We start from the raw sequence: 24,964 nt of genomic DNA on the forward strand, positions 1-24,964 counted from the left end.
GTGTTGAGTCGAGCCATGCGGCTTCACTTTACTCCATGTTGTGTGTAACACTGCGGCCCACCGCAGATCCAGTGCCCACAAACTACACCACACTGTTGTGTTACTCTGCACTAAACTGTGTAGCAGCGTGTGTGTGTGTGTGTGTGTGTGGTGTTCAAGGCCAGACACACAGGCTTTTAGAGCGATTTTGATGCCTTGGCTGTTGCCAGGCAACAGCTGTCCTGGAACAGAGATGAATGGGTGTCCCTGGGCTTTTTTCCTTTCTTCATCTCCGTCTTTACCTTTATCTTTTTTTTTTTTTCTCCTTCTTAACATCTCTCACTCGCTCAGACTGTGTTGAGTGTAAATGCAGTATCACTCTCTATAACTCAGCTGACACTTGAAGCTCATCAAGGCACCGTGATGGGTTTTGGGAAATACTAGGCAACAACCTCTGAATCACATGATCTCATTGTCACTGATGTAAGCTAAGAACAGTGGGTGCTCCTTTCAACATCGGTCGTAGCGAAGCAGCTGAGCTGATGGTTGATCAATCACCAGCCTTCCTTCATGAAATATGCAGTTAACAGATTGCTCGTCTTGATTCACAGCCGCTCTGACGTCTCAGGCTTTGATGGTCCTCAGTAGGAAAACGTGTCACCCCTTCCTGTGGCCCTGTTCATCATGCTGATGTCCAAGCATGAGACCTGCATCTGCTGGGAGTCGAGTCCATCAGCACAAAAAACCCCCTCAGTCACGCTCCACTTCTCTCTTAGTTTGATGTTTCACGAGGTCCTCAGGTTTCGGGGAATTTTAGCGACTTCCAGAGACTGAAGCTGCCCGTCTTCCTTTAATCTTTGATCTGTCTTAAACTTGGCACTACCAAGCATTTCCATGCACTATAGTCATTAAGGACTGCACATACACACCTTTGTGAATCTTCTTCATGAGTGCTTTTCACTCAGCAGCGCTCGCACAGCCGCTAACCTCTCTGTGGGATGTTAGTCCATACATGCTGTTCCTTCTCCCTGTGAAATGCAGTGACTGGAGGCGGGGAGCGCAGATGTTTTTTCGTGGAAATAATAACTCATTTGAAGAGTGTGGGCTCCTTTTGTTTGTGCAGGAAATGCGTTCGGCTAAACAGGCAAATTGGTGAGGCAGCTTCAGCGGATTCCTGACACACGTGAACGGAGAATGAAATGAAACCATTCAAGTTGTATGCAGCTGCACGATGACTGATTTCTATCACATCCAAATTTACCCCTGAATAAATAACGTTGGCTTTTATCATCCTTTCTTCATGTGGCTTACTCACAAATGTCAATGTGGTCGATCTGCGTTCAATATTAACGTTTGTGTGTTTGGAAAGGGCAAAACAGAGAGGGGGGGGGGGGGCAGACCGATTTCTCTCAGTGAAAATGAGTCTGCTGGGCAACTTGTGCAGCTGTTTTAAATATTGCAAAATGTCTGAATAATTCATCAGCTGTTCTCACCTGAATTTCTGTCAGTCTGTCTGATGGGTTGCTCGGGGAGCCTGGTCAGACAGAAATGCACCTCACACCCAAAACACACTCACCCACACTCTGCCTCTCCACCTTCCCTGGCCTGTGTTCTGTGGGAGGCTGTTACAGAGGTTTGCTGCAGCCACCATTTCCGCTGCACTGTGTAAATAGCGTGCAGGTGTCTGTTTAAATGCATCGGCCGTCACCACTGCCCAGAGACAAGCTAGTTAAAATCAGGTTCTCCATCCACTTCCACCAATCACATTGCCAGCAGAGACACAGAGCCTGTATGTGTGTTTACAAAGAGAGTTTTAATCAATGTTAGAAAACAAAATGCAGTCAGGAGCTAATAAAACAACCTCGGAGCACTCTTCAGCACTTATTAGTGTTTTCAAAGTGTGGCTATGGGAGTCCCAATAGAAAGAGCAAACTTTCTTTATTGAACCTGTCAGTTGTGAGACATATAGTATAATATTTTCCTTTGAAAACAGTTGAGGAATTAGGAAATCAGAAATTATGTAGGGCACTAACTTCACATTTCTGTGATAGTTTCTATGGAGTGGGCCGACCATTCAAACTCCAGAACCTCATTAGTAGTCAGTTATTGATGATGATGGTAATATTGATTCAAGATGACAGATTTCAACGGCCCCTGATGATGAAACACAGAAAAACGGACTCAAAATGGAATCACAGTGATTTCTCTATTAATCAATATATACACTGTGAGCGACAGGCACTTCTGAATGAGTGTGCAGGTAAAGCCCTTTCCTTCAGGAACATGTGCTGAATTTACTATTCAACATGTAAAAACATGATTCACAAATTAATATCACGCTATTGTCAATAGTATGCATTTCTTTGTCGTCTGCAGGAATATAAGATGGATGTGGGTACTCTCTCTGTTCTGTCCGCATGACATCTGAACACAGACGCTCTCTCAAACGCCTCAGCTTTGCTTTTGAGGGTCATATTGCTGCACAGCACAGATCACAACAGTGGCGACTATGCTCCATCTTTGCACTCTAAAATGATCTTTGGTGAGAATGTAAACAATTGCACCAGAACAAAAAGTAAGGCTTGTAGCAGTCTGAAAAACAAACACATCATCTCCATACAAATATATCTTTACCTAGATTTGGAGACCTACAACTAGTTGTCAGATAGCATGGATTAAGATAACCTGCCCTGCCTTTACACTTTACACAACAAACAGTGCTCATAATAAGCAAGCCAAAACTCAGTTCAGCCACTTTCTCCCTTGAAGGATGACGGCAGAAAATGCAGGGGGCTTTGCAGAGTACATTACAGTAGAGTTACTCTTTAGGATCCCTTTATGATATAGATTAACTGAAGCATAATGAAATAGCAGGCAGCTGTTGTGAGCAGGGTGATTTAAGGATTGAAACGAAGGCGAGACAAGCTAAAATACCTGGGTTAAGGTGGACAGTGATAGGTTTACAGCATAAGAGGGGTATAGGCATCAGTGTCTCTCTCTGGTCCCAGACAAATGGCACATTAATGTCTCCAACCCCAATATTCCCTAATAAAAAAATTGGCCTGAAATCATGCCCAGTAAATTTGGCATTTTGCAGCCTTTGCTGTATATGAGCATCACCCCCCCATTGAGTGCAGGACACATGTGCCCCTCAGTCTGCAGTCTCTCCATTCAACTATCCACCTACCTACCCACCCATCCATCCATCCATCAGTCCTTCTGTCTGTCCACCGTCTGCAGGCACTCTACCACTGCTCCCAGCTGAAGTCATCCCCACCTCCAAACACTACAAAAAAGCCAAGAATGGTGAGGAAGATGACAGCGTTTCCTGTCATAACCAAGCCGCAGGCACCCCACTGGATCTGTAGGAGAGAAATATTCATACTGAGTCTCTGTCAAGTCTTTATGGTGCAGACAGTATAGACATATCTACACACACACACACCAATAAAAGCCAAGGAAGGCTGTGTTTACCGAGTGGAAATAAAGTTTGAAAGCATTTCATCAGCGGTAGAGAGAACTCACTGTGCTACGGCGAGCTAGCACAATGGGAAGCCCGAAAGATGATACCACGATGCCGGTTGTTAAGAAGTACGCCAGCTCTCTGCACGCATTGCTGGAGGAGTCGGTGTCATCGCTGAGGCGTCGGGATATGAAGGTCGGGATGGGGCTCAAAATGTAGAAAATCAGGACAAACAGCGGCCAGTAAACCCTGCAAACACAGGTGTGGAACAGGTGGGAATTCAACAGAAGAATACTGTTGCAAAGCATTTAACATTTTAAAAAGGGAAGATCACAGATATAACAGATGACGTTCAGTTTATCTGCCGTGAGAAGTATTTCTCTGCCTGTACAAGACGCTGTCTGTGACTCGTTTTGATCAGAAAGGCTGCATTACAAACTGGGAGCGTGGGGTTTGAAAGAAGCGGGCGTTTAGAGGGGAGGGAGGCTCTAATGAAAGACGCTATTGAGTTGCATTATGGAAATTGTAGAATTCAGCATTTCTGGAGCGTGACCAACAATAGGGACTACATTTCTAAGCACATGCTGCATCGCTTTTGACCATTCTCTTTGAATCCGTCTCTCAAAAGTCCCTCAACTTTATGAAAAGTGCTGCAGCACCTCTTTGAAGGTACTTCTGACTGTTGCACCGTCTTTGTTAACTGATGTTGCTCATGTGTCTCTGACTAATCGCCACTTCACTGTAAAAAAAAAAAACACCATAACTGTGCCTCAACGAAGCGTGTTAAATCAGATCATGCCCCAAACACTGAGAGCTTACCCGTACTGCTCCAGTGCACAGCCCAGCAGAAGAAATGTGAGTCCGATGGCACCACTGAAGGACAAACCGACCAGTGCTGAAAGAAGACACACATCACATTACACCAGCAGAGATGCTTTCTCTTACACTGAGAGATAAAACAGAAACACGCCAGGCTTGCTATCACTTGCTATCATACTTGTTTGTATGCTAAGTCAACATTCATGATGCATTTACTGCCAAAAATAGCAATAACGCATAACTAAATAATAGAACTAGATAGTTTGTCATAAAATCTTCACATTCTTGGACAGATTTGTTGTAATTGGCAGCTTTCGAAACGATTCAGCAGAGGTTTTAACAATGTTGACAACCAAGCTAACAAAGTTAGTAAAGCAGTAACGCTGAAAAAGAAAGTAAAGCGAAACTTAACGGAGATAAATATCAACTGAGTCCCGACCGAATAAAACATAACTACCTTTAATGCCGGCCATTGTGGGTAAATGTGTGAAACTTTGTGCTGTGGCTTTTGTTCTGTTTCTTTGTGAATTGTTTATGTGCTCAGACTCTCCTTCTTGGTAGACCGACTTCCTGCTTCCTCCATCGGGGGTTTCCTTGTTCGTCATCAGGTGACCGTCTTAAAGAGACAGCAGCACGTGAAGTCCCGGATGTGCTTTGTTTAAAAACATGTGGTGTAAAAACGAAGATGGTGATTGAAACATGCTTTTTTTTCTCTCTCTCTTTGCTTGTTGTTGCCATTCCTCGTGACGAGGAGCACGAGACCATGCAGCAGAGCTCGTGGGGGCCTGATTAACCCCCCCTGGTGCTATTAGTGGTGTAATGTACCTGAGCACATTCATCTAAATAAAATACTGCAGACTACTTAAGTACACATTTGAGCTATTTCTTTTATTCCAATAAATGTATCTGACAGCTTTACCTCTCAGATTGCAATGCTTCATATCCTTCACATCCAATGTAAAGTACTTATCTTAATTTTGATGCTTCTGATAGGCTGAAGGATTAAGTATTCCTTTAAGGGTTGAGAAAATTCTCCTACATTTTAAGCCAAATAAACTATTTAAATCCCCACTGGATTAGCTGGAAAGTCTGAAAACAGGCTGTTTTTCTGAGCTCGTGAAATGCTGATTAGTGGTTCTTCAAATGGGCACAACCATAAGAAGTTATCATATTAATCCAAAAAAACATCAGCTACAATAGGAAAACAGAGACAAAGTCCCATTTCTCCTAGTGTTTTTAAATGATTGTATTGTCATATTTTACTGTATTGCTAGAATCCTAATACATCTACTGCTATATGCTACATGTGAGCAGTATACAGTATGAAGTTACTGGTGGCTGAATTCCATATGTTGCTGCTTCACTTTAGTATTCTGGTGTAGTTCATGCTGGCACATGTTTGATTTTCTTTTCCTGAATAGATTTATGATTATGATTATCTGTCAGTGCTATTTCCTCAACATCTAAAATGTCCCATTTGTGCATATGTGAAAAAAAATGTTTTAATTATGATCACTGAACAATGTCAGTGATTGTGTTTTTACACAGTGGTGCAATCTGACTGAATTTTTAATTCCACTGAACATTTTTAATGGAGCTGAAACCCACAATAAGATGACCTCAGGTGAATCTAAACTCCGGTTCGGTGTAATATGGAGATGAAACCAAGAGAAAGGTGTGGCGCTTCAAAGGGCATCAGTGATCACAGAACTGGACCAGCTGTTAGCAGCACTGATGCTGCTGCTGTCCAGATGGAAGTCATGTAGCCACTGGCGCTGGATGAATCCCTTTTAAAACGTTACCTATTACACCTTAAATGTCTCCCGTCCTCATTGTGGTGATAATTTAGTAATATTTACATCTAATACCACAATAGTCCAATGTTGCTTTGTTGTTGTTCATTGTAATTTTCCAATCAGTTCCCCCTGATATGCAACAACGTGCTCGTGTCTTTGCTTGAGCACGCTGGCTGACTGCAATTCCAGGTTATTATTCGCTGATGAGTTTTAATTTCCCTGAATGAAGGAGCAAAGATGATCCAAATAATAATTTGAGGCTTCACGGCAGGAAACAGACAGTTCTTTACTTTGAAAGCGATCACGGGGTGCACGAGAAAATGTTATTCATGTGAGAAACTCTGTCCTGGTTTCTTAATATTCTTCAAAATCAAACTCTCAACAGTCCTCAGTGGTGCTTTCCACAAAGCCATAAAAGTAACTTCCTGAATGTGCGCAGCCACGCTTTGTAAAACAATGTGAGAATACACACACAGTCATAACAGAGGAAATGAAACTGCTGGTTTAGAGCCACATGCTGCGTTTAATAGGACGTCATTATGTCATGATTAAGCTGTTGTGATCACCGGGAGTGCTGCTGATTTTAAAACCCTGCTGCTCTTCACCAGTGACTCACTGGTTTTATTTACAACTGAAGCAATCAGAGGTAAAAGCGAAACAGATTTAAAAATGTCAACAAGACCAGAACATGCAGTTTGTTTGCTGCTGCATGAGAAAGACTCACAAGCCACCCATGAACCAAAAATAAAGTTTAATGTGGTACAGAGAGAATGACTCAATATATTTCAGCCTAAGATGCCAACTACTGCATACTGTGCAGCTGCATTGGGCAGGAATTGAAGCTCAGTTTATACAAAAATCTGGGAAGAAAAACAAAAGGGGGCAATGCTTCAGCAATGAAGGGGGAACGTAGGGGAGGAATCATGTGATGACTGATGGGCCGCTTCGACCTGTCCTGTGATGGAGCTGGGAAATCTTCACAGCGATGGTTGCCAGGGGTGCCAGCATCACCTGCCCCAAAGGAGGATGATATATGGTATATGATAGAGCCTCCAGCACCTGGCTGCCATATGCACTGATGCATTTATAATCAATATAATATAGTCAACACTTCATAGAGTGCAAAATCGTAATAAATGTTTCATGCAAATCACAAAACTTTTCATTTTTCATAATTGTGGACTCAACGACTTGTGAAGTCTCCTTGACTGTGGCGATATTTTACCTGTGTGTCTTCAAAGATTTGCTCCTTCTCATAGCTGTCAATGTAGATTCGGACTGTGGCCCCGTCACTACCTGTCCCACTGAGTCTGTAGATGATCCGAGAGCCATCAGAGAAGATTATCCGCAGACCCTGCAGTGAAAACAGCCCAGGACAGACCACATGAGGCTTTTAGGATCTGCAGGCACAGTGCAGAATAGCTAGTGGTCACTGGCTATTTCCAATAAACGTATCATTATAGGAATATGGCTCAGTGTGTGTCGTATACCTGGTTCCTGGTGATGGTGCTGTCCACTGGGTCTGTGTACTCAAAGTTGTCTGCTTTTTCCACCTGGTAGATTTTGTCCTCCACAGCAAACCTCTGTTTTATGAAGGACTTCTCAGCGATCAGAACCTCTAAATCCTCCATCATCTCACAGGCTGCATCTATGTCTACACTCTCATAGTCATATCTGGACAAAGAACAGCAGCTGTTAATAACACAGCACAAGTACTTTATCATTGTATGGCCAAATGATCAATATTACAGTAAATCTAATATTTTTTATCGACATCATAATGCTACATCTTATATGACTGGACTGTGTAAGACCTAAAAGAACATGTAATGGCATATGGAGTCCACCAGATGTCAGTCATGTCCTGTAAACATGTATCTGTCATCAATAAACTCTACTTTGAAGTAACTTAACTACTTGTTCACCTGGTGAAGTAATTTCTTCCATATTTCAGCCAGTGGTCCTTAAGAATATCCTCCACGCTCTGCCGTCTGGTGGCCAGGATGGACAGCCATGCCAGCACGGCCCAAAGCCCATCCTTCTCACGAATATGGTCTCCACCTGAAGGAGGATGTGATAGATTAAGTTTACCAAGCACAGAAAAAAAGCCAAGAAGAAGAATCGGAGTCTTCTTTTCCACACATTTTGAAGCATTTTGCTATAACAGCTTGCTGAGGAGATACAGTACCTGTACCAAAGCTCTCCTCTCCGCACAAAGACAGTCTGCCTGCATCCATTAGGTTCCCAAAGAATTTCCACCCAGTGGGAGTTTCATATAACTCTATTTTAGTTGCCTTGGCTACTCTGCAGGTAATAAAATGAAAGAGTATCCTAAGAAAGCGCAGAGAACCTTTGAAACAACAGAAAATAACATAACATGATTGTTATTACTATTAATGTGTAATTCCACATGTTTAAATGCAATGATTAAATCTTAACTAAAGTTCTGTTTGCACCAAAAGTACTGCAAGATGACATAAATCACTGGCTGATTGGTTTTGCGGTGATGTGTGAAAGCCAGGCTGTGTTCTTACCGATCTAAGGCTGCACTTGTGGGCATGCTGCGGGCGAAGCCTCTCACTCCGGTATGCTGGAAGTACGGGATGCAGAAGATGTTGTCAGCGATGACAGCCACAGAGTCAGGTGGGGTGACGAAGAAGCCGTGCTTACCAAGGATCATGTTTCGGTCCTAGAAAGCCGACAGACAGACAGAGGTTAAAGGTCAAGGCCTTCAGTTCAGTTCCAGGATCCCTCCAGACGTGAATGTGAAACATACAAATGGAGGAATCTGATTTTATTCTAAAGAAAGAGACAAAAAAAACGCCACACGCACCCCATCACCATCAAATGCTGCACCAAAATCATAGTGTCCGTCTCTCATGCTGTCAACCAGGTCTGCAGCGTAGGTGAGGTTAGGATCTGGGTGTTGACCCCCAAAATCCTCCAATGGGACACAGTTGATGGCAGAGTTGGCAGGGCAGCCGAGCTCCTCGCAGAAGATTCTCCTCACATACGGCCCAAGCACTGAGGAGCAGAACGAGGCGACAGAGAGAAGACGAACCGCTGAAGTCAAATATGGTGTCGTGCTAAGTAGCACTGGTGTTATTCTAAATCATCAGGAAAGGTCAGCTTGTGTTGCTTCGGCGTGTCAAAATACAAAACAGTCCAGTGAGGGGGTTTATGTTGTGTGTGTGGTGGTGTGGGCATGTAAGGAGCAAGGTTATTATAGCTAATTAAAATGAAACTACACCTAAAAACATTTGATTCAGATGAAATAAAAACTGAAACTGAAACAATACACATTTAGCATGGGGATACATTGGTGTATATGTGTGAGAATGGGATGTCCACATGACTGGGAATAACCTGTCTTTGCAAAGTGTTTGAAATCTTCTCCTGACAAATACCCCCACATTATAATAAAAGAACCGCTAAAACTAATACTGAAATGAATAAAAACTGACCTGAAACGAATAAAAAATAAAAAAAATGAAACAGGAATAAAAAAGTAATGAAAAATACAAAACTGTAATAACTCTGGCGGGGGGTGGACAGGGGGATGCTGGGACTGCTCAAGCATTAGCTTCAGTTTCAGTGTTTGGGAAGGCTGTAAATAACTTTAGCAACCTAATCATTATGAATCGTTCTAAAGTCAACAGCTCCTGTAACCTCATGTTCCCTCTCCGATGGTAGAGCGAAGCCCAGAACAACAAGGTTGTGATGTTCTCTGCCAGACAGGTGCACCCTGCTTATTGTCATCACTGTTGTGTAGATACAAGTAACAAATATTTGGGGTTTGGAGGGCGTCATGATTGATAAGCATCTATATCAAAGGAAATCACCTGAACATGATGCAATAGTGGGATGTTTCAGCGACTGTCAGGCCAAACAGATTCTTGTGTACTGACTTGACCTGTCTGACACATGTGACCCAGTGCAAACATTTATAGAACATGAGCATCATGAACGTGATGCTTTTTCTGAGAACCAAGGACTCAGTAAGAAAATAAGGCCATACTGAGCCTGGACACACGATAAAGGCAGTAATAACAATCCAGTAATGTCGTGTATAATACCACAATTCTTCTGCATGATAAGTACTTTTGCTTAATAGTGTTGTCCGTTAATACAGTGCTTAACTCTATTTCAAAGCAAAACTTGTGTGTTTTGACTTGCTAATCTTTCTATAAAGTAGTTTTTGCTCTCTCACCTCCGTGCATGGCATCGAGCCTTATCCTGATGTGGTTTTCACCAGATAAAAGCTCCTTCAGTGCAGCAAAGTCAAAGATGTTCCTCAGCATATTAGCGTAGGATTCCACAGAGTCCACAATTTCCACTGGAGACCACAAATGAGAAACAGAATTCTATTTTTAATGTATGAGTTTAAATGCCTTCATTTACATTAATATCAATTATTACTGAAGAATGGTAAAAATGTGTAATCTGACTACTTGAGGAACTAAGTCAGATTTTGCAGAATCTTTTATAAATTTTGCAGTGAAATAAAACCATCCCTGCTCTAGTGTCTGTCTACGTGTCCTTTTTTTTCTGACATTGCCGCTATCTCCTCCTAATTTAAGGCGATGGGTGACAAACCAATGCTGCACTTCACCTGTGAAGGGTTTGAACTTGTTCTCCAGATCAAACATCTGTTTGCCCAGCGTTGTCAGATCCACTTGCAGTCCAGGGCAGATGGCAAACTCCTCAATGGTCCTGCTGATCTGAAAGATCTTGTTTGTGACAGCCTCCTTGGCTGGGCCTGGATGCAGGAGAAAGTCGTTCATTGGCAAATCCATGCAGATTTTTTGATGTGCTTGAACTTTGTCAGAGCCTGGACACAAAATCTTCATCTCAGTACTGTGTCTGTGCCACATATCTGAATGTACAGCCTTGTTAAATGTCTATCTGACTTCTCTCGTAACACTATTTTTCACTTGGCCGACACCCCCGCATGCTTCCCCCTCTCCAGTTACCATACCTCCATTTGCAGTATTGAACTTAATGCCAAAGTCTCCAGCAGGCCCACCGGGGTTGTGGCTGGCAGTGAGGATGATGCCACCGATGGCTTTGTATTTCCTGATCACACAGGAGATGGCGGGTGTGGACATTATCCCGTGGTGTCCGATGATCAGGCGACCCACCTGAGGAAATGTCACACAGGTGTGTGTGTGTGCTTGAGTTGGCTGGCATGAGTGTGTGTCTTAATTTATCTAGGGAAGGGATGGCACTGGATATCAGGTTGTGTGTGTGTCACGCTTCTTACCAAAAGCAACTAGGAGTAGAATTTCCTTTCATGACGACACGATTACGGTAAAATCAACCTCTAAGATCGCCATCCGAGCAGAAAGCATCAGAAGCTCACAGCTTATGTAATTAAAACCCAAGGACCACAGGGAGCTCATTACTGCTGCTCGTAAGCAGGTTCAATACAAAACAGGTTATACTTCCTTTAAGTCATCCTTTAATTTGTCAGCGTTAGATTGTTCCAGTGTTGTATTGCATTGTACTGTCGACGCACAGACACCGGATACTTGGATTATTATATCTTAAGATGATAAAAGCATCAACAAACTGCTGCCAATTGCTAACTGCAATTACAGGTTCAACTGAATGTTTAATATTTATTATTTCACAAACAATAAAAGCTTTTTTTCAAATATGAATACAGTGAAAAAGGTGCAGTGTATTTTGTGCAAAAACAATATTAAGTTAATGAAACAGGACATTCCAGTGTCTCAGGATTATCATATATTATAAAAGAGTTTCAACCAAATGTAACAAATGTCTTTTTGAGTTTTTTGTCATTCAAAGCATTGACTGTAAATTCATATAATTATGATTAATATTGTTATCTAGGAAATAGCACAAACTGATGGTGAAGCACAGTGTGCACTTTGAGCTGAATGCCGACGACAAATATTCCCACAATGAAAATACTTGCATGCTAAGGTTAGCTGGTGACATTTACAATGTCTTTGTTTAGTGTGTTAGCAAGCGAACATTTGCTGATAAACACAACATACAGTTGGTTGATGGGAGTATGATAAGGTTTACATAATGCTTTTATAATGACATACACGTGTATGAAATGTTACAGCACTGCATCTAATAGTTGTTAAAAGATTTCACCCAAAACCACAAATGTTAACCTAATGTTGGCACTTCTGGGGATCATAAAGTCATTAAGATTCACATTCTGGGGATCAGGAAGGTCTTTACAAAGACAATCCATCAGGTGGTTGCTGAAGTACTTCAGTCTGGACCAAAGTGATTGCATCATTATCTCTACATGCTGCTACACCGCTACACCAAGAGTCCTTAGATAATAATATCAAGAGATATTATCTATTTTTTTCTTTTTAATTTGGTGAACATTTATTTATTGCTGCATAATCTTATAAAAGTGTCACTTACAAAAAGTCCTGCTGGTAAATTTAAAGGCCTAATCATGTGTTTGGATTTACAGATGTACAGTTTATTGCATTTAAAATGACAGATTAAACCTTCTTCTTGCTTCTTATTGTCTGATCTCTACTACATTATTTATGATTATTGTTTTAATCTAATTTAATAAATCCCCCCTCTACATTCAACCATGTGTCAAAAGCTGCAACTGAATATTAATATTAATAGTGCATGAGGCTGGTGCAGCCAATGGAAACAAAAGAATAGTAACAGGTGAGGCAGGCAGGGGGACACTGATATATGTGCTACTCACACACTTACACAAACACACACTTAACAGCATGTACATGCAAACAAACACACACACACACACACACATGTTGACACTGACCCCGTTGGCAGCTGCCATCTGCACAATGACCTCAATAGCTGTTTGGTTAAAGAAGCGACCGTCTCCCCCCACCACCACTGTTGATCCCTGCCGGTCACGTAGGTCAATAGAGGAGAAGATACTCTGGATGAAGTTGTGAAGGTAGTTCCTCCTGGTCTGGAACACATGGACCTTTTTCCTCAGGCCGCTGGTGCCGGGTCTCTGGTCGGGGTAGGGGGCCGTGGGGACAGTCAACACCTGCAGAGGACTGTCGTCCATCGTTTCAAAATGAGAATCCAACCCAATGCAACAGCGAAGAGAGCTGAGGAACCTGTTGTTTAGAGGGAAATCCCCTGTTAGTTGACATGGGGAACGGTACACGGGGGCAGAATGGGAGGGTTAAGTCTTGACTCCTCCTATTATTTCACTGGAAGCACAGGGTTACAGGGGTACTTCTGGAGCCCAAAATAACCGTCCAAACTAATGTGTGTGCACAGGCAGGGGCAGTAACTGAAGACGCTCCTTCACACATGTGCAGGGAGATCACTGTCAAGGCTGCAGGCCCAGCCACAAAGAAGTGTGTGTGTGTGTGTGTGTCTTTGGGTGTGTCTGGGTGAAAGTACTGAGGTGTTATGGGAGCAATTTGTCCATCTGTGAGCGGCTGCAGCTGTGCTTGGAGTGATGATGTGCAAAAAGAGGGATGACATCTCTCATCGAAGACGCACTTAGTGCTATTTCAGGAGGGGATATTTACCCTTTTCTAAGGCTGAGTGTGTGAACAGAGAGTGAGAGGAGCAATTAGAGGCTCATTAGGAGCACATACTTGATATACATGTGGTTTTAAGAAAGTGTCTGCTTCCAAAATAAACATCATTTGTCAAACCTAATTATACTATACATGCGGCACAATCAAACCAGACTGGATGGGGTCTGCATGAGACAGAACAACACTGTCCTCTAGTGTTTATCAAGGGCTCCTCACAGCACGCCACAAAAGAGTTTGGCATCACAACCTCCCAACACAACATACTGGAAGTTTTATTATGCAGAAAGAGCATGAATGTGCATTGGTCACTCATTTACAAATAAAAACAAAGATGGTGTTTTGTGTTTTGAGTTCAAGGATGGCATAACTCTGGGCCAAATCTCTGATGCCACAGAAAGACTTTGTAAAAGTTCGTCAATTTGATCAGGAAAAAGGAAAGGTTTTCATCATATTTTCAGTTACGGTTATCCACACCTAATAAACACTGGCATTATATTCAGTCGCCATCATAGTTTTATTTATTCAAATTGATAAAACATAGTGAATGTATAAAAACAGACTGTGAATAAAGATGAGTGATATCTCTAACAGCGGTTCGCAGTCATTTTTGCCCTTTGACCCCTCAAAATGAAGCCACGTCGAGTCGGGATGCCTCGTCTCTCGCTCCAGATGCCAGTGGGTTGTAAGCATTGATGTTCAGATCTTTACATTGGAAAGTGTTGAAAGAATTGACACATTAGCCGATTGGTGCGTTGACCTGTTCTGATAACGACGAAATAATAGTTAAATGCAGCAGAGGACAGAAGGAATGACAATGTGGTGTTAATTCTCCCCCCCATCCTTCCCTTACATGTCCCCCACATTGGGAACCACTGTTACATACTGAGAGTCAATGTGACCCAACATAGAAACTGCTCAAACATGGCTGCATGTCTTCATTTCTTCTCCATAACCTTCACTGAGCAAGTGATAATGTATTCTATGCAAACTGCAATCCAGTATATTATAGATTTCACAATTCATTTTTAAAGTGTGCTATTACATTAGAGACTATCCTGGCTGTGACAGTAATGCTTTCTATTGGATGTCTCTGTTTAGGACACAACAGCGCTCAGAACTGCAAAGCTCGTTTAGTGTCCTCGGTGACTGGAACTTGGCACTCAGAGGAAACACCTTCCTCTCTGCCCAAGCCCTCTTAAACTATGGCTGCCCACTTGAAGCACTGCCAAGGCTCTCCTGAAGAGGCCAGTGTTTAATGCAGTATTTTCACTGAAGATTGTTGGTCCCGGATCACTGAAAGACACCTGTCTCAGAGGAAGCTGAGGTGGAGGAGGCGGTGCCAGAGGAAGCCACGGGGTGCACAGAGATCTGGGTGAGCTTGAGGGAGTAAGAGGCCCTTTGTCCCAGCTTCCACTGAATCCCTCTCCGTCGCTCTGAGCGGCCCTTATGTCTCATCTGGAAATATCTCCCATTCAGGTTGGCGTCTCCGCAGGCGTTGAACCACCATCCACCTGGAAGATAATGGACAATACATGTTGTGTGGCTGATAATATCTGATACTGTGCCAGAACTATTCACTGATCCCCATCTTTGCATTACACGAGGATAAACATGTCTGCTGCATGCACGTCTACTGTACCGGTGTTGTGGGCACAGTTGAAGTCCTGGTGGCTGTAATTGTCCCTGTCCTTGGTGGAGAACTTTATGCCTGTGTGGTTGCTCATGGGGTCCGGCAAATTTCCAGACAAATGCGTGAGGTGAATGGTGTAGTTGCTCTCTGGACCATTAAGGTAAAATCTGTATTCTACGAAGCGCCTGCCCTGTTTCCAGTCTTCCAGCTGGATGTGAAGGACAGAGTTGCCCTGAGCGGCAAGAGAGTGAATCTTCCTGAGCCCCAGCCAGAACTCCCCTGTGAGAGAGACATCGATGACGGGTCGAGCTGACATGATTTACCAGACATCTTTGCAGTGAGAGAACAGAAACTTACACGCAGGTGTGCAGGCATAGTTTTACTCACAGAGGTTATACAATTACAAATCTTATAATCATGACGTAAACCAGGTAATTTAGAAATTGGAAGTTGAGAATAAAATTTCCAACATTGGGTAGGAAATGACACTTAAAGTGTTTCTCACCTTGAAAATGTCCAAACCCATTTTCATACATCTCCCAGTTTTGATCAAAATTCACTGAACCGTCTCCTCTTCGCTGGATGACTGTTTCTCCATGGTCTAAATGGATGATATCAAAAATAACAAAAATAATTTAACGGTATAATCCACATAATTCTTTCATGAAATTGTTTTAGCACAATTTATGCTTGACATTTCAACAAAGGCTATCTAATGTATTCATAGTCTGTGATAACATCTCTCTCCCTCTCTCTTTACTCACACACACACACACACACACACACACACATATGAAATTCAAATTTGAGGGATTCCCAGGACAAAATTAATGCCTTCTATCTCATTGATATCAGCCTCACTGTTTGCTCTCCACTCCCGCACAGCTGCTGAATCACATTAAGTTATTAGTAATGCAAACCCAACATTTCCAACTGCTGCTGCATTTTACATTAAGGATCAACGTCAAGTACAGACAGACAGTAAACGAAGACTAAGCAATGATTTGTTGTTTGAATAAAGTAGTAGGTAAAGTCTGAGACAGTACTGCACCTTTGCTCATGTCACAAAAGGCCATGAAGGGCTCCGTTCCGTTGGGTCTGACGGCGTAGACGCCACTGACTCGCTCCCCTCTGTTGAACAGCTCACTGCAGTCTGATGGCAGATCTGTTTAAAGATGACCACACACCTGATATCAAACTTTAAATTGCACAAAATAAAGATTAGCTGCCAAGTGGTAGTGCAGAGAAGAGAAGAGGACGTATGCTTGTGACCAGAAGGTCAGCAGCATTAGCAGGAACAATGTGTGCAGGATGATTGATTTCTCAGTGAGTGCTCAAAGTGTGAATGTAGCAGGCAGCTCCCTGCTGTGACTCTATGAAACTGTGTGAATGTGAAGCAGAAAGCTGATGTGAATTGTAGTGTATGTAACTTTTCTTTTCTTGCCAAATCCTGCTACCACCACATCAGCATTTCACCACGTTCTATCATCCATCTTACTCTTCGTCTGGGCCGTGCTGGTGGAGCCTGAGGTCAGGTAAGGAGTGAGTGTCGGTGCTTCGCTGTTGAAGATTTCAGGCATCTTCTCAATGGTCTCTTGGCTCAATGTGTTGGCTGTTAACTGTGGAAAATAGTTAGGAAAACTCTTAAGCTTGCGGATGTAATCCTCAGAGTGACTCTGGAGACTTAATGTGGATTAAATAACAATTCCACATAAGACACACTTTGGGTTGTTATTCTGCAAAAGTAGAAAATTTTCAAAGTCTTTGAGATATTTTAGAGTAACAACGGGGATTTTGAGCTCTCAAGACCAGAAAAAATGCAAATCTAATATATCACTGAGGCACCGGCTGAACTTATTAAAAATATGGACAGCTCTTTTATTACTATATGTCTGCACCCTCCAAAGATTTAAAGTCTAAATTATATAGTACAGTACCATGACTCTATTAAAGTTTCTCTCTAATACATTCAGTGCAATACCGTGACAAAGACAGCTCATAACTCAAAAAGAAGGCTAAATAATTTTGGGAAATTTCAAGAAAATGCTCAACAATAAACTAAAAGCCCATTTGAGCAGAACTGCAGATCCAGTCAGAAGCTGCCATTTTCTTTTTCCTCAAGCAAGCACTATTGTTTCCTCTGGAGCACCTTTAGTGAATTACAAAAATAAATGCTATTACAGCCACTGAGCGAGCGAACTAACAGGCACAGCTTTGTGTCTGCTAATGAACTTTAGGGCCACAATATTTCCTGTGAATCGTGGACTCAGATCAGATTAGATGATGCTATAGTCTGATATGGATGACACAAGACGCCTCTCCTTCTCTCTAATCAATTACATGACACCTAATTGGCCCCCTGAAGGTGTTTCTTTTTTTTTTTTTTTTTAAGTAAATCTCACAAGGAAAAACTGAATCAGAGTGAGACATTTTGAAAAGAAAGTCACTGACACTGTTTACACTGTAAATAAATAAAAACATCTGCCATGCATCCTAAGCAGAAATACAAGGACGTACTAATAATGGTCCCTAACATTCACCTTTTCCTCCAGAGTCTTGATCTTTACCCTCTGGTGGCTGAGCTGTTCACTCTGCTCCCTCACAGCCTTCAGCAGGTCCATGATGCTCTGCTCCTGGCTGTGGATCACCTCCTGACAAGGGAAGACAGTTGGAATCATGGGAAAATGTTAAAGAATTGTTTTGATTAATTGTTAATATCATACATAACACTTTGAGTGGTCATACATCGGGAGAGCAAGTGCAAAAACAAAGCATGGTTAAGGAAGAAAATTAAGTATTCAAAAAGCATATCCTCACACCTTGTTAAGACCTTGTCTCCATTTCTTATAAAGAAGTGACTAGAAGAGAATATTTGTCAAGTAATGGAGATTTGTTTTGGCTTAAAACAGAAGAATAGAACAGGCAGGAGGAGTTGCCATCCCACCCGGGAGGAGTTTATGTGTCAGTGTTTTAGTGTCATCTATGTCCACTTCAGCAACATGAACCAAGAAGCCCGGTGCAGGTTTCCTTCCTAACAACAGGTGACTCACCCTGAGGCCGTTGATCTCTGCCACTTGGTCGCTCGTCACCAGGCCATGTGTCAGGCTGCTCAGCTTCTCCTCCAGGCCTTCCACCTTGCTCTGCAGCTGGGTCTTCTCCTGCAGGATGCTGTCCATTTTGGAGTTGATCTCGACAGACAGGCCTTTGATCTCCTCGTTGTTGGCCTGCAGCACCACGGTGGTCTTCTTCAGCTCCTCTTCCTCCTCTTTGATTTCACTGGTGAGCACTGACAGCCGGTAAAAGGAGCGGTCAAAGATGTTGAGCTTCTGGACGATGTCGTTTATCTGTCCCTTCGTCTTCTGCACAAACTCCCGCAGGCTCTGACCGAGCTGGAGGAGACCGTTGGCCAGGAGACGCACATCGTCCAGAGCAGCAAAGCGGGAGGGGGCTTCGGCCAGGCCCTGGGGCAGGAGGACGGGCTGCTCCTCTTTGTCACAGAGGGCAGGGACGCAGGCAGCGGCCAGGACTAACAATAAGGACATCAGTGTTGTTCTCATGTTGCTGCTTCTCCTCGGTGATGTCGGGGGAACAACTGGCAGCCCTCTCCCTCCGCTGTGACTGGACAAAGAGCTGCTGAGTGAGGACCCGGGGTTTTATACACTGTCTGGACTCATCTGGTCAATGATTAACCTGCTGATTGGACAACTGGTTAAATTCACCTAAATTCAGTTATTACTTTTGACGTTATCATCAGCTGGAACGTTTAGTCTACAATCAAATTTCATCAACAGGAAAAAGGAAAGTGGATGATTTTACAAAATACTTGAATGATTGAATTTCTTTGTAATAAACCAAATTGTGCTGCATTTATACTGAATATGTAACTCACACACACACCAGGCTGACTCCACTCATAGAAGAGTCAGTTTCTTCTGTTGGCCACTGCAGCAATAAGCCACAGCTATCACAAATCCACACTCATTAGCACGGACTCTGTCCAAAGATGTTTTCCTCTGAGCCAGGACAGTGTGACATAGTGTTTTTAACTGACCTGTGGTTACCTGTGCTGAGGCCGTGAATGCTCTCTGTTATTGTCAGCGTGGCTGGTTTATTATTAAACAGGAAGATGACCCAGTTCACAAATAGGATCTATTCATGTATGTGTCTAACATGTTCATTGTTTTGCGATATTTAAAAACGCCACTTTATTCAACAAGCTGCCTTTTATTGTTGAAATTAAGGTCGATTAAACAGCATTTCATTAAAAAACCTGCAAGACATGTTGGCCTGTAGTTCTGCAACACAGCTCTTTTAACTTTCACTCCACACACACACACACACACACACACACACACAATGTAAGAAAACAAGTGGCTGAGCTGTCGTACACACTCCCTTGCATTTTAAAGTGGACGTATGAGTGCGTACGATCAACAGGTGGTGACCCCTGTTCCCCTCTGTTAAACGTTAACCAACCATATGAGAGCAGGGTTGCATGAGCCCCACAGTGTGTACACAGTAAACAGCCGTGACTTCAGCAAGGGGTGGGGGGGCTTCTTCCCTCGAAAGTAAGATGCACAGTGGTCGGTGTCTATGACCCCCCCCTGCAAGAGCAGCCACAGTGTAGCTCCAAAGTGTCCCCCACTGGATGCCCAGTAGGGTACTGAGGCCACGGGGAGGGCAAAGGGGCATGTGTGATAAACTAAGGAATCATGGAGTCCTACCCCACGTGTAGGAGTGTTGGAGGTGGGACACTGAGCTCACTGATCACGTATGTCCATCAGTTATCACTGATTTTCTGCGAATACAAACACATGTCCTGCTTTATGAGAAGCTGCTCCTACAGAACATCTCCCTGCGCTGCACTGTAGAAAAGAGGCCTTGATTGCAAATGAATTGTGTTTTTTTTTTTTATCTCTCTACTTCTTTCATCATCCAACCTCAGGGGGAAGGTCACTGTCATGGCACGTTTTTTTTTTATTTCATTATGAGGCAACAGTTTATGTGCCTCCAGAGAGCGATGTGTCTGATCCACGTGCCGCTGAATAGAGCAGGGGGGAAGTGTGCTGTCTCACTTTCAGTCACCCTGAACACAGGTCATGCAGGATCCTCCTATATGAGAGTAAATGCCTCCGACTCTAGAGGTGAGAACTCCTTCTGCACTCATGGCGGTAGTAGTATAGGTAGTAGTACCATATAGTCATGTCTCACTGTAAGATAATACTATATTACTGCTATATATTATCACATGCATGATCATATTACTCTTTCACTTTCTTAGATGTATGTTCCAGTGTATTATTGTTGTATAACTTTTGCACATTACTGCTTATATTCTACATGATGTATTATAATGTACATCATTCATAACTACATGTGTATCTATACTTATATATTTTGTTCAGTACTCAGATCATAGCTGTGTGAGCAATACTGGATTTATTTTGCACAAATATTTGCAAAATTCATGTATATAACCTCAGGTACTGTGATGTATATATATTTAAATAGGTTTTCAATATAATTTCCTTAATTGAACTTCTTGGTTTATTTTCTGTGCCGCTGTAACATATGAATTACCCCCGGGGCACCAATGAATATCTTATCTTGTACCTTTTAGGGTTACCAAATCCTCTTTAGAGGATATAGAGAGTTGTCACGTCGCCATGTGAATTTAAATATGGTATGCATATTTTATTTTCAGGAGCATGGAAGGAGCTCCAGATGGATTACACTCAAAATATTCTCCCACTGGTTTATTTTTGAAATGATGCTAAATATCAACATCTCAGTCTTATGCACACACTGTGACCCGAGCAGAGCTTCCTTCGTCTACCTCAGGGGCAAAATGAATGCATCTTGAGTGTTGTTTATTACCATCAGACTGAACAGTGCTTCCTGCCTGAACACCTTCTTCTGCAGGGAGCCGAAACAAGTCTTCCACAACATTTATTCAAAGTGAATTGCTTTGTGCACGTTGGACAGTTTAGGCCGATCTGCAAGTCATTTCCCTCTAATATGGAAACATTTCTCTGTGCAGTTTTCCCCTCCTTCCATTATAATGACATAATGGCGGTGACATTTAGAGCAGATGATGTTGCACATCCATTCAGCCTTCAGTGTCTCCCTTTTTAAACACTGGACCAAATATGATTTCATTTCTTTTTTTTTTCTTCTTCTCAGCCTTTAAAGACAAATGCAGCAGCAGGACTGTGGGGCTGTTAGAGGCTACTTGGCTACTGCTTGAAAATAGATAACAGTTTGAATAATTTCATAATACTGCCTATCTACTGCACACACAGACTGTTTACTTGTTTATTCAAACTGCCAAAGCCAAATAGATTTTTGTGCAGCTTCGTGGTCAATGCAGATTTACTGTAGCGTTGCTCTTCCTGCTGTAGACCTTGTGGTGTGATTTCTCAACAGCAGCACGTCACATTTTCTTAACTTGTTGTCAGTGAACTGTTCAAAGTTTGATTCCAAAGGGAGATGTGTGCTATTATTAAATATGTAGGTCAGTGTTGAGTATCATTAAATTCTAAAGTAATCCGATGACATATAATTAAAGAACATCAGCCTTTTAATATTCAGTTATATTTTGAGCAGTGAACTACAAATAACACGACTGAACTTTAAGTATCAAACCCACAACAGCTTGTACCATCATCTTCATGAGTTAGATCAAGGATTTCTGTCGTGAAAAAGTCAGAAAGTTAGTTAGTTGGTGATTTTTAAAGAACGATTGTGGCGTATCAATGAACAAACCATGACTTTTAAAGCCCACATTGACTTTACTGACAGAAAATGAGCTACTTTCTGTCTTCAGTTTGGTTGTGCTACATGTTTCTGCCAGAATTACATGAAATATCCCAAATAGTGGTCGGTTAATAGTGATTTTCTAATGATTTGAATTACACAGATCAACTGGTGAGCGAGACCATTCAGGTGAACAGAAGCACTAAGTGACATCTATAGGTTAAGCTGCTTTACTTATGACCTATGTATCTTTAATTTAAAAAAAGGGTCCGTGACCTTCTGGTCTTGATTCATAGGTCACTGTTACATGACTACTTACACAGATTCAGTTGGCCAATGCAGCTACAGCACCACCTGTAACTCCCCTGACCGCAAGCTACAGTTACATAACAGATGTCAAATGGGGGAAGAAGTCGGCTGAGACAGATCTTTAGGTGGACTGAACTACTTTAAACTTTTCCATCTGTTTTGCGTCATTTCAGCCGTCCTTTAGATGTCCAACCCCTCAAACAAATCATTGAACAACAGTAAAACAGCATATGGACTTTGACTGATAAGAATCGTCGGTGGATTGCGGGTCGGCAAAATGGAAAAAGGATTATTTCAACAACATAAAACTTCTGAAAACACTTCACAGCCTCCAAAAATTCTCACATGGTTCTTGCTAAAATAGAGGACCTGCCTCTTGGCAGTGTTTGCCTTACCTCCAGCTATACTTTTCCACCAGGAGGCAGCTTCCACAAGTAATAATGGTCAAATGGATGGAAAATGAATACCCTGCAGCCGACAAGCCTCGTGCCTTATGCATTTCACTATGTGGGCCCAAAACGTCTATTTGTGCAAGTTAATAATTAACAACTCATCTTTCCACTAATATTTTAAATACATTACAAAGTAAATGTATACCCCACATCTCTCCTCTAATGTGATGCAACTCCAAATCTTTCTCTGAAACTGCCTTTGAGAACATTTTTGCCTTTTGGCCAAGTTCTCTGCAGTATGTGGTCAGTCCGTCAGCAGTCATTTGGTCCAATAAAGACTGCTTTTTTTCTCTCTCTCTCTCCGTTGAGTCAAACCACAATCCCTCTTGGAGTCAGTTGTCTGCTTGGGTAATGGAAAAGGAGTATTTCTTGCTAATTCTTGCTAATTCCTTTTCCATCCGTGGTGGGGCACGGCTCTTTGAGAGGCTCATCATGTCAGACACGTTTAATCATTGCCCAGTTTATTTTGCTTTCCAGTTAGGCTCGAGCTGGATGCTACCAGTTGGAGACTGTGATGAACAGTTTTCACTGTAAGGCACATACTGTGGGCTACATACGATGGGAAAAACATTTCTCTTGGCCTGAGGAGACCAACTGAGCCAGTTGCACAAACACGGACACAACAAAAAGAAAGAAAAGACTGTAAACAGTATGAAATAAACAGAATGAGGAGAAAAGAAAGACAGTGAGAGAACATGAGGCTAAGCTTTGATGATAACATGCTGATGATTGGCAGGTGTAATGATTACCACATTCATGTCATCTTAGCTTAGCCTGTTAGCGAACATGCTAACATTTGCATATCAGTGCTAAAATACATCTGAGACTGATGGAAATGTCACCTACTGAGGTATTTGTTCATAAAGCACAATATTAGGCACATTCTAACCGTGACCTGATGATGGCACTAGATGAAAAGTTTTGGGGTTTTTTTTAGCCTTTACTAGCAGTGGAGGCAACCAGGACACAAGGGAGAAAGAGGGGAATGATGTGCAACAGAAGATGTTGGTTGGAATTTTAACAGGTGACAGGTGCAACCATGCTGCATGGGATTATGGGATTAGGTGATCTCCAGAGTTATTACAACTAGTCTGTTCAACACGTGCCTGTTCAGAAGATGCTGATTACTTCGCTTCTGGGATTTCTCCATAACTGCTCATCCAAGTAAACTTTTTCTTAAACTTTTTTAAAATATATCTAGTCATTGCTAACAACTAGCTAATTGGGACCAGGTTATTTCCAGGAATAAAAGCAATTATTCTCAAATGTCTGTGTTTACCACAACACCGATCATTCCAGTCTCTCTGTTTGGTAGTGTAACAATAAAAGGCAGCGTCTGGAACTTATTTTAGAGGCAATTTTTCTCATATTTGTTGAAATTCTCTTAACTGCCCGACAGTAATCAATAAGCAGTCTGATGAAAAAAGAAAACGTCTGTCTGTGTCTGTCACAGGCCTGTAATAAACCAGCCCAATTACTTTATTTGGACTGAATTAAATGACTGTGTTGTGGGGGAGTGGCTTTGAATGAAAGCCTGAGGGGAGGGGGTGGGATATTTTAGGTTGGATACTTTCAAAATCTAGCTACTCTTGCAGACTCTGCCTTTAATAGGCACCCCCTTCCCGTCTCAGTAAACTATGCCGACATATTTCAGTCTGGACCAGAGGACTGTTACTTATTGTTTAGTGCCCTCATATATAGAGAAGTGGAAAGGTTTTCCTGGCATGACAGTAGCGCCCCAAAGGAAGATGCACTAAAAGAGGATCCATGAAGCATGAAAGGTATGCAGTGAGAGAATTAACCCTCATCGATGGCACCAAGCCCTTTGCTCTCCCAGTGTTTACTTGATTAGAGAGGACAGAGACCACATAACGTTGGGTAGGGTTACACACTGACTGGCAGAGGTCTATGAGGCACTGCGTGGTCACCGATGGTATCTGAGAGGATCATGGACGGTACACAGTAAGGACACTCTGGGACCTTCTCTTACTTCATATCACATGCTCCATATTTTGACATGTTGTCACCAGGCTCCCTGAGGAGCTGCTGTCGTCGCCGGCCGGCTGCACCCCTGAAATCCTATTGGCTGCCGTCTGAGGGAGTGGGTGTAGTTCTGTGCGTCTAACTTCCCACTTGTCAGTCTCGTTGGACAGGAGGTGCCGTAGGAAGGCATGTTCACAAGCCCCTCCCTGCTCCGTGTTCTCTTTTACACACAAGCA

General features: G+C 42.5%; 3 protein-coding genes across 5 annotated transcripts; all 3 read right to left on the reverse strand.

Moving 5' to 3' along the window:
• Positions 1 to 1,773: 1,773 nt before the first annotated feature.
• On the reverse strand, positions 1,774 to 4,834 carry LOC139214793 (leptin receptor gene-related protein). Of its 3 annotated transcripts, none has more exons than XR_011585476.1 (5): positions 4,719 to 4,834; positions 4,262 to 4,337; positions 3,505 to 3,691; positions 3,175 to 3,341; positions 1,774 to 2,133 (listed from the first exon to the last, which is right to left on the reverse strand). XR_011585476.1 is itself a non-coding variant. In XM_070845718.1 (4 exons), exons 1-4 carry the CDS (start codon positions 4,732 to 4,734, stop codon positions 3,225 to 3,227), a joined length of 396 nt encoding a protein of 131 aa, XP_070701819.1. In that variant the 5' UTR covers positions 4,735 to 4,834; the 3' UTR covers positions 1,774 to 3,224. The 3 variants fall into 3 exon arrangements, 1 of the variants encoding a protein (XP_070701819.1); XR_011585477.1 differs by having other exon boundaries at positions 3,167 to 3,341; XM_070845718.1 differs by having other exon boundaries at positions 1,774 to 3,341.
• Positions 4,835 to 6,797: 1,963 nt separating this feature from the next.
• On the reverse strand, positions 6,798 to 13,204 carry LOC139213946 (phosphoglucomutase-1-like). The gene is made up of 11 exons (XM_070844659.1): positions 12,854 to 13,204; positions 11,036 to 11,198; positions 10,670 to 10,816; positions 10,268 to 10,393; positions 8,891 to 9,081; positions 8,592 to 8,746; positions 8,246 to 8,361; positions 7,983 to 8,118; positions 7,548 to 7,731; positions 7,283 to 7,411; positions 6,798 to 7,068 (listed from the first exon to the last, which is right to left on the reverse strand). The coding sequence occupies exons 1-11, from the start codon at positions 13,109 to 13,111 to the stop codon at positions 6,979 to 6,981; spliced, it is 1,695 nt and encodes a 564-aa protein (XP_070700760.1). The 5' UTR covers positions 13,112 to 13,204; the 3' UTR covers positions 6,798 to 6,978.
• A 701-nt stretch (positions 13,205 to 13,905) lies between these two features.
• On the reverse strand, positions 13,906 to 18,830 carry LOC139214371 (angiopoietin-related protein 3-like). Its single transcript, XM_070845210.1, has 7 exons — positions 18,279 to 18,830; positions 17,769 to 17,879; positions 16,727 to 16,847; positions 16,280 to 16,393; positions 15,734 to 15,829; positions 15,238 to 15,507; positions 13,906 to 15,109 (listed from the first exon to the last, which is right to left on the reverse strand). The coding sequence occupies exons 1-7, from the start codon at positions 18,783 to 18,785 to the stop codon at positions 14,889 to 14,891; spliced, it is 1,440 nt and encodes a 479-aa protein (XP_070701311.1). The 5' UTR covers positions 18,786 to 18,830; the 3' UTR covers positions 13,906 to 14,888.
• Positions 18,831 to 24,964: the final 6,134 nt, after the last annotated feature.

This window comes from Pempheris klunzingeri, chromosome 15, assembly GCF_042242105.1.
Source record: "Pempheris klunzingeri isolate RE-2024b chromosome 15, fPemKlu1.hap1, whole genome shotgun sequence".
Lineage (NCBI taxonomy): Eukaryota > Metazoa > Chordata > Actinopteri > Acropomatiformes > Pempheridae > Pempheris > Pempheris klunzingeri.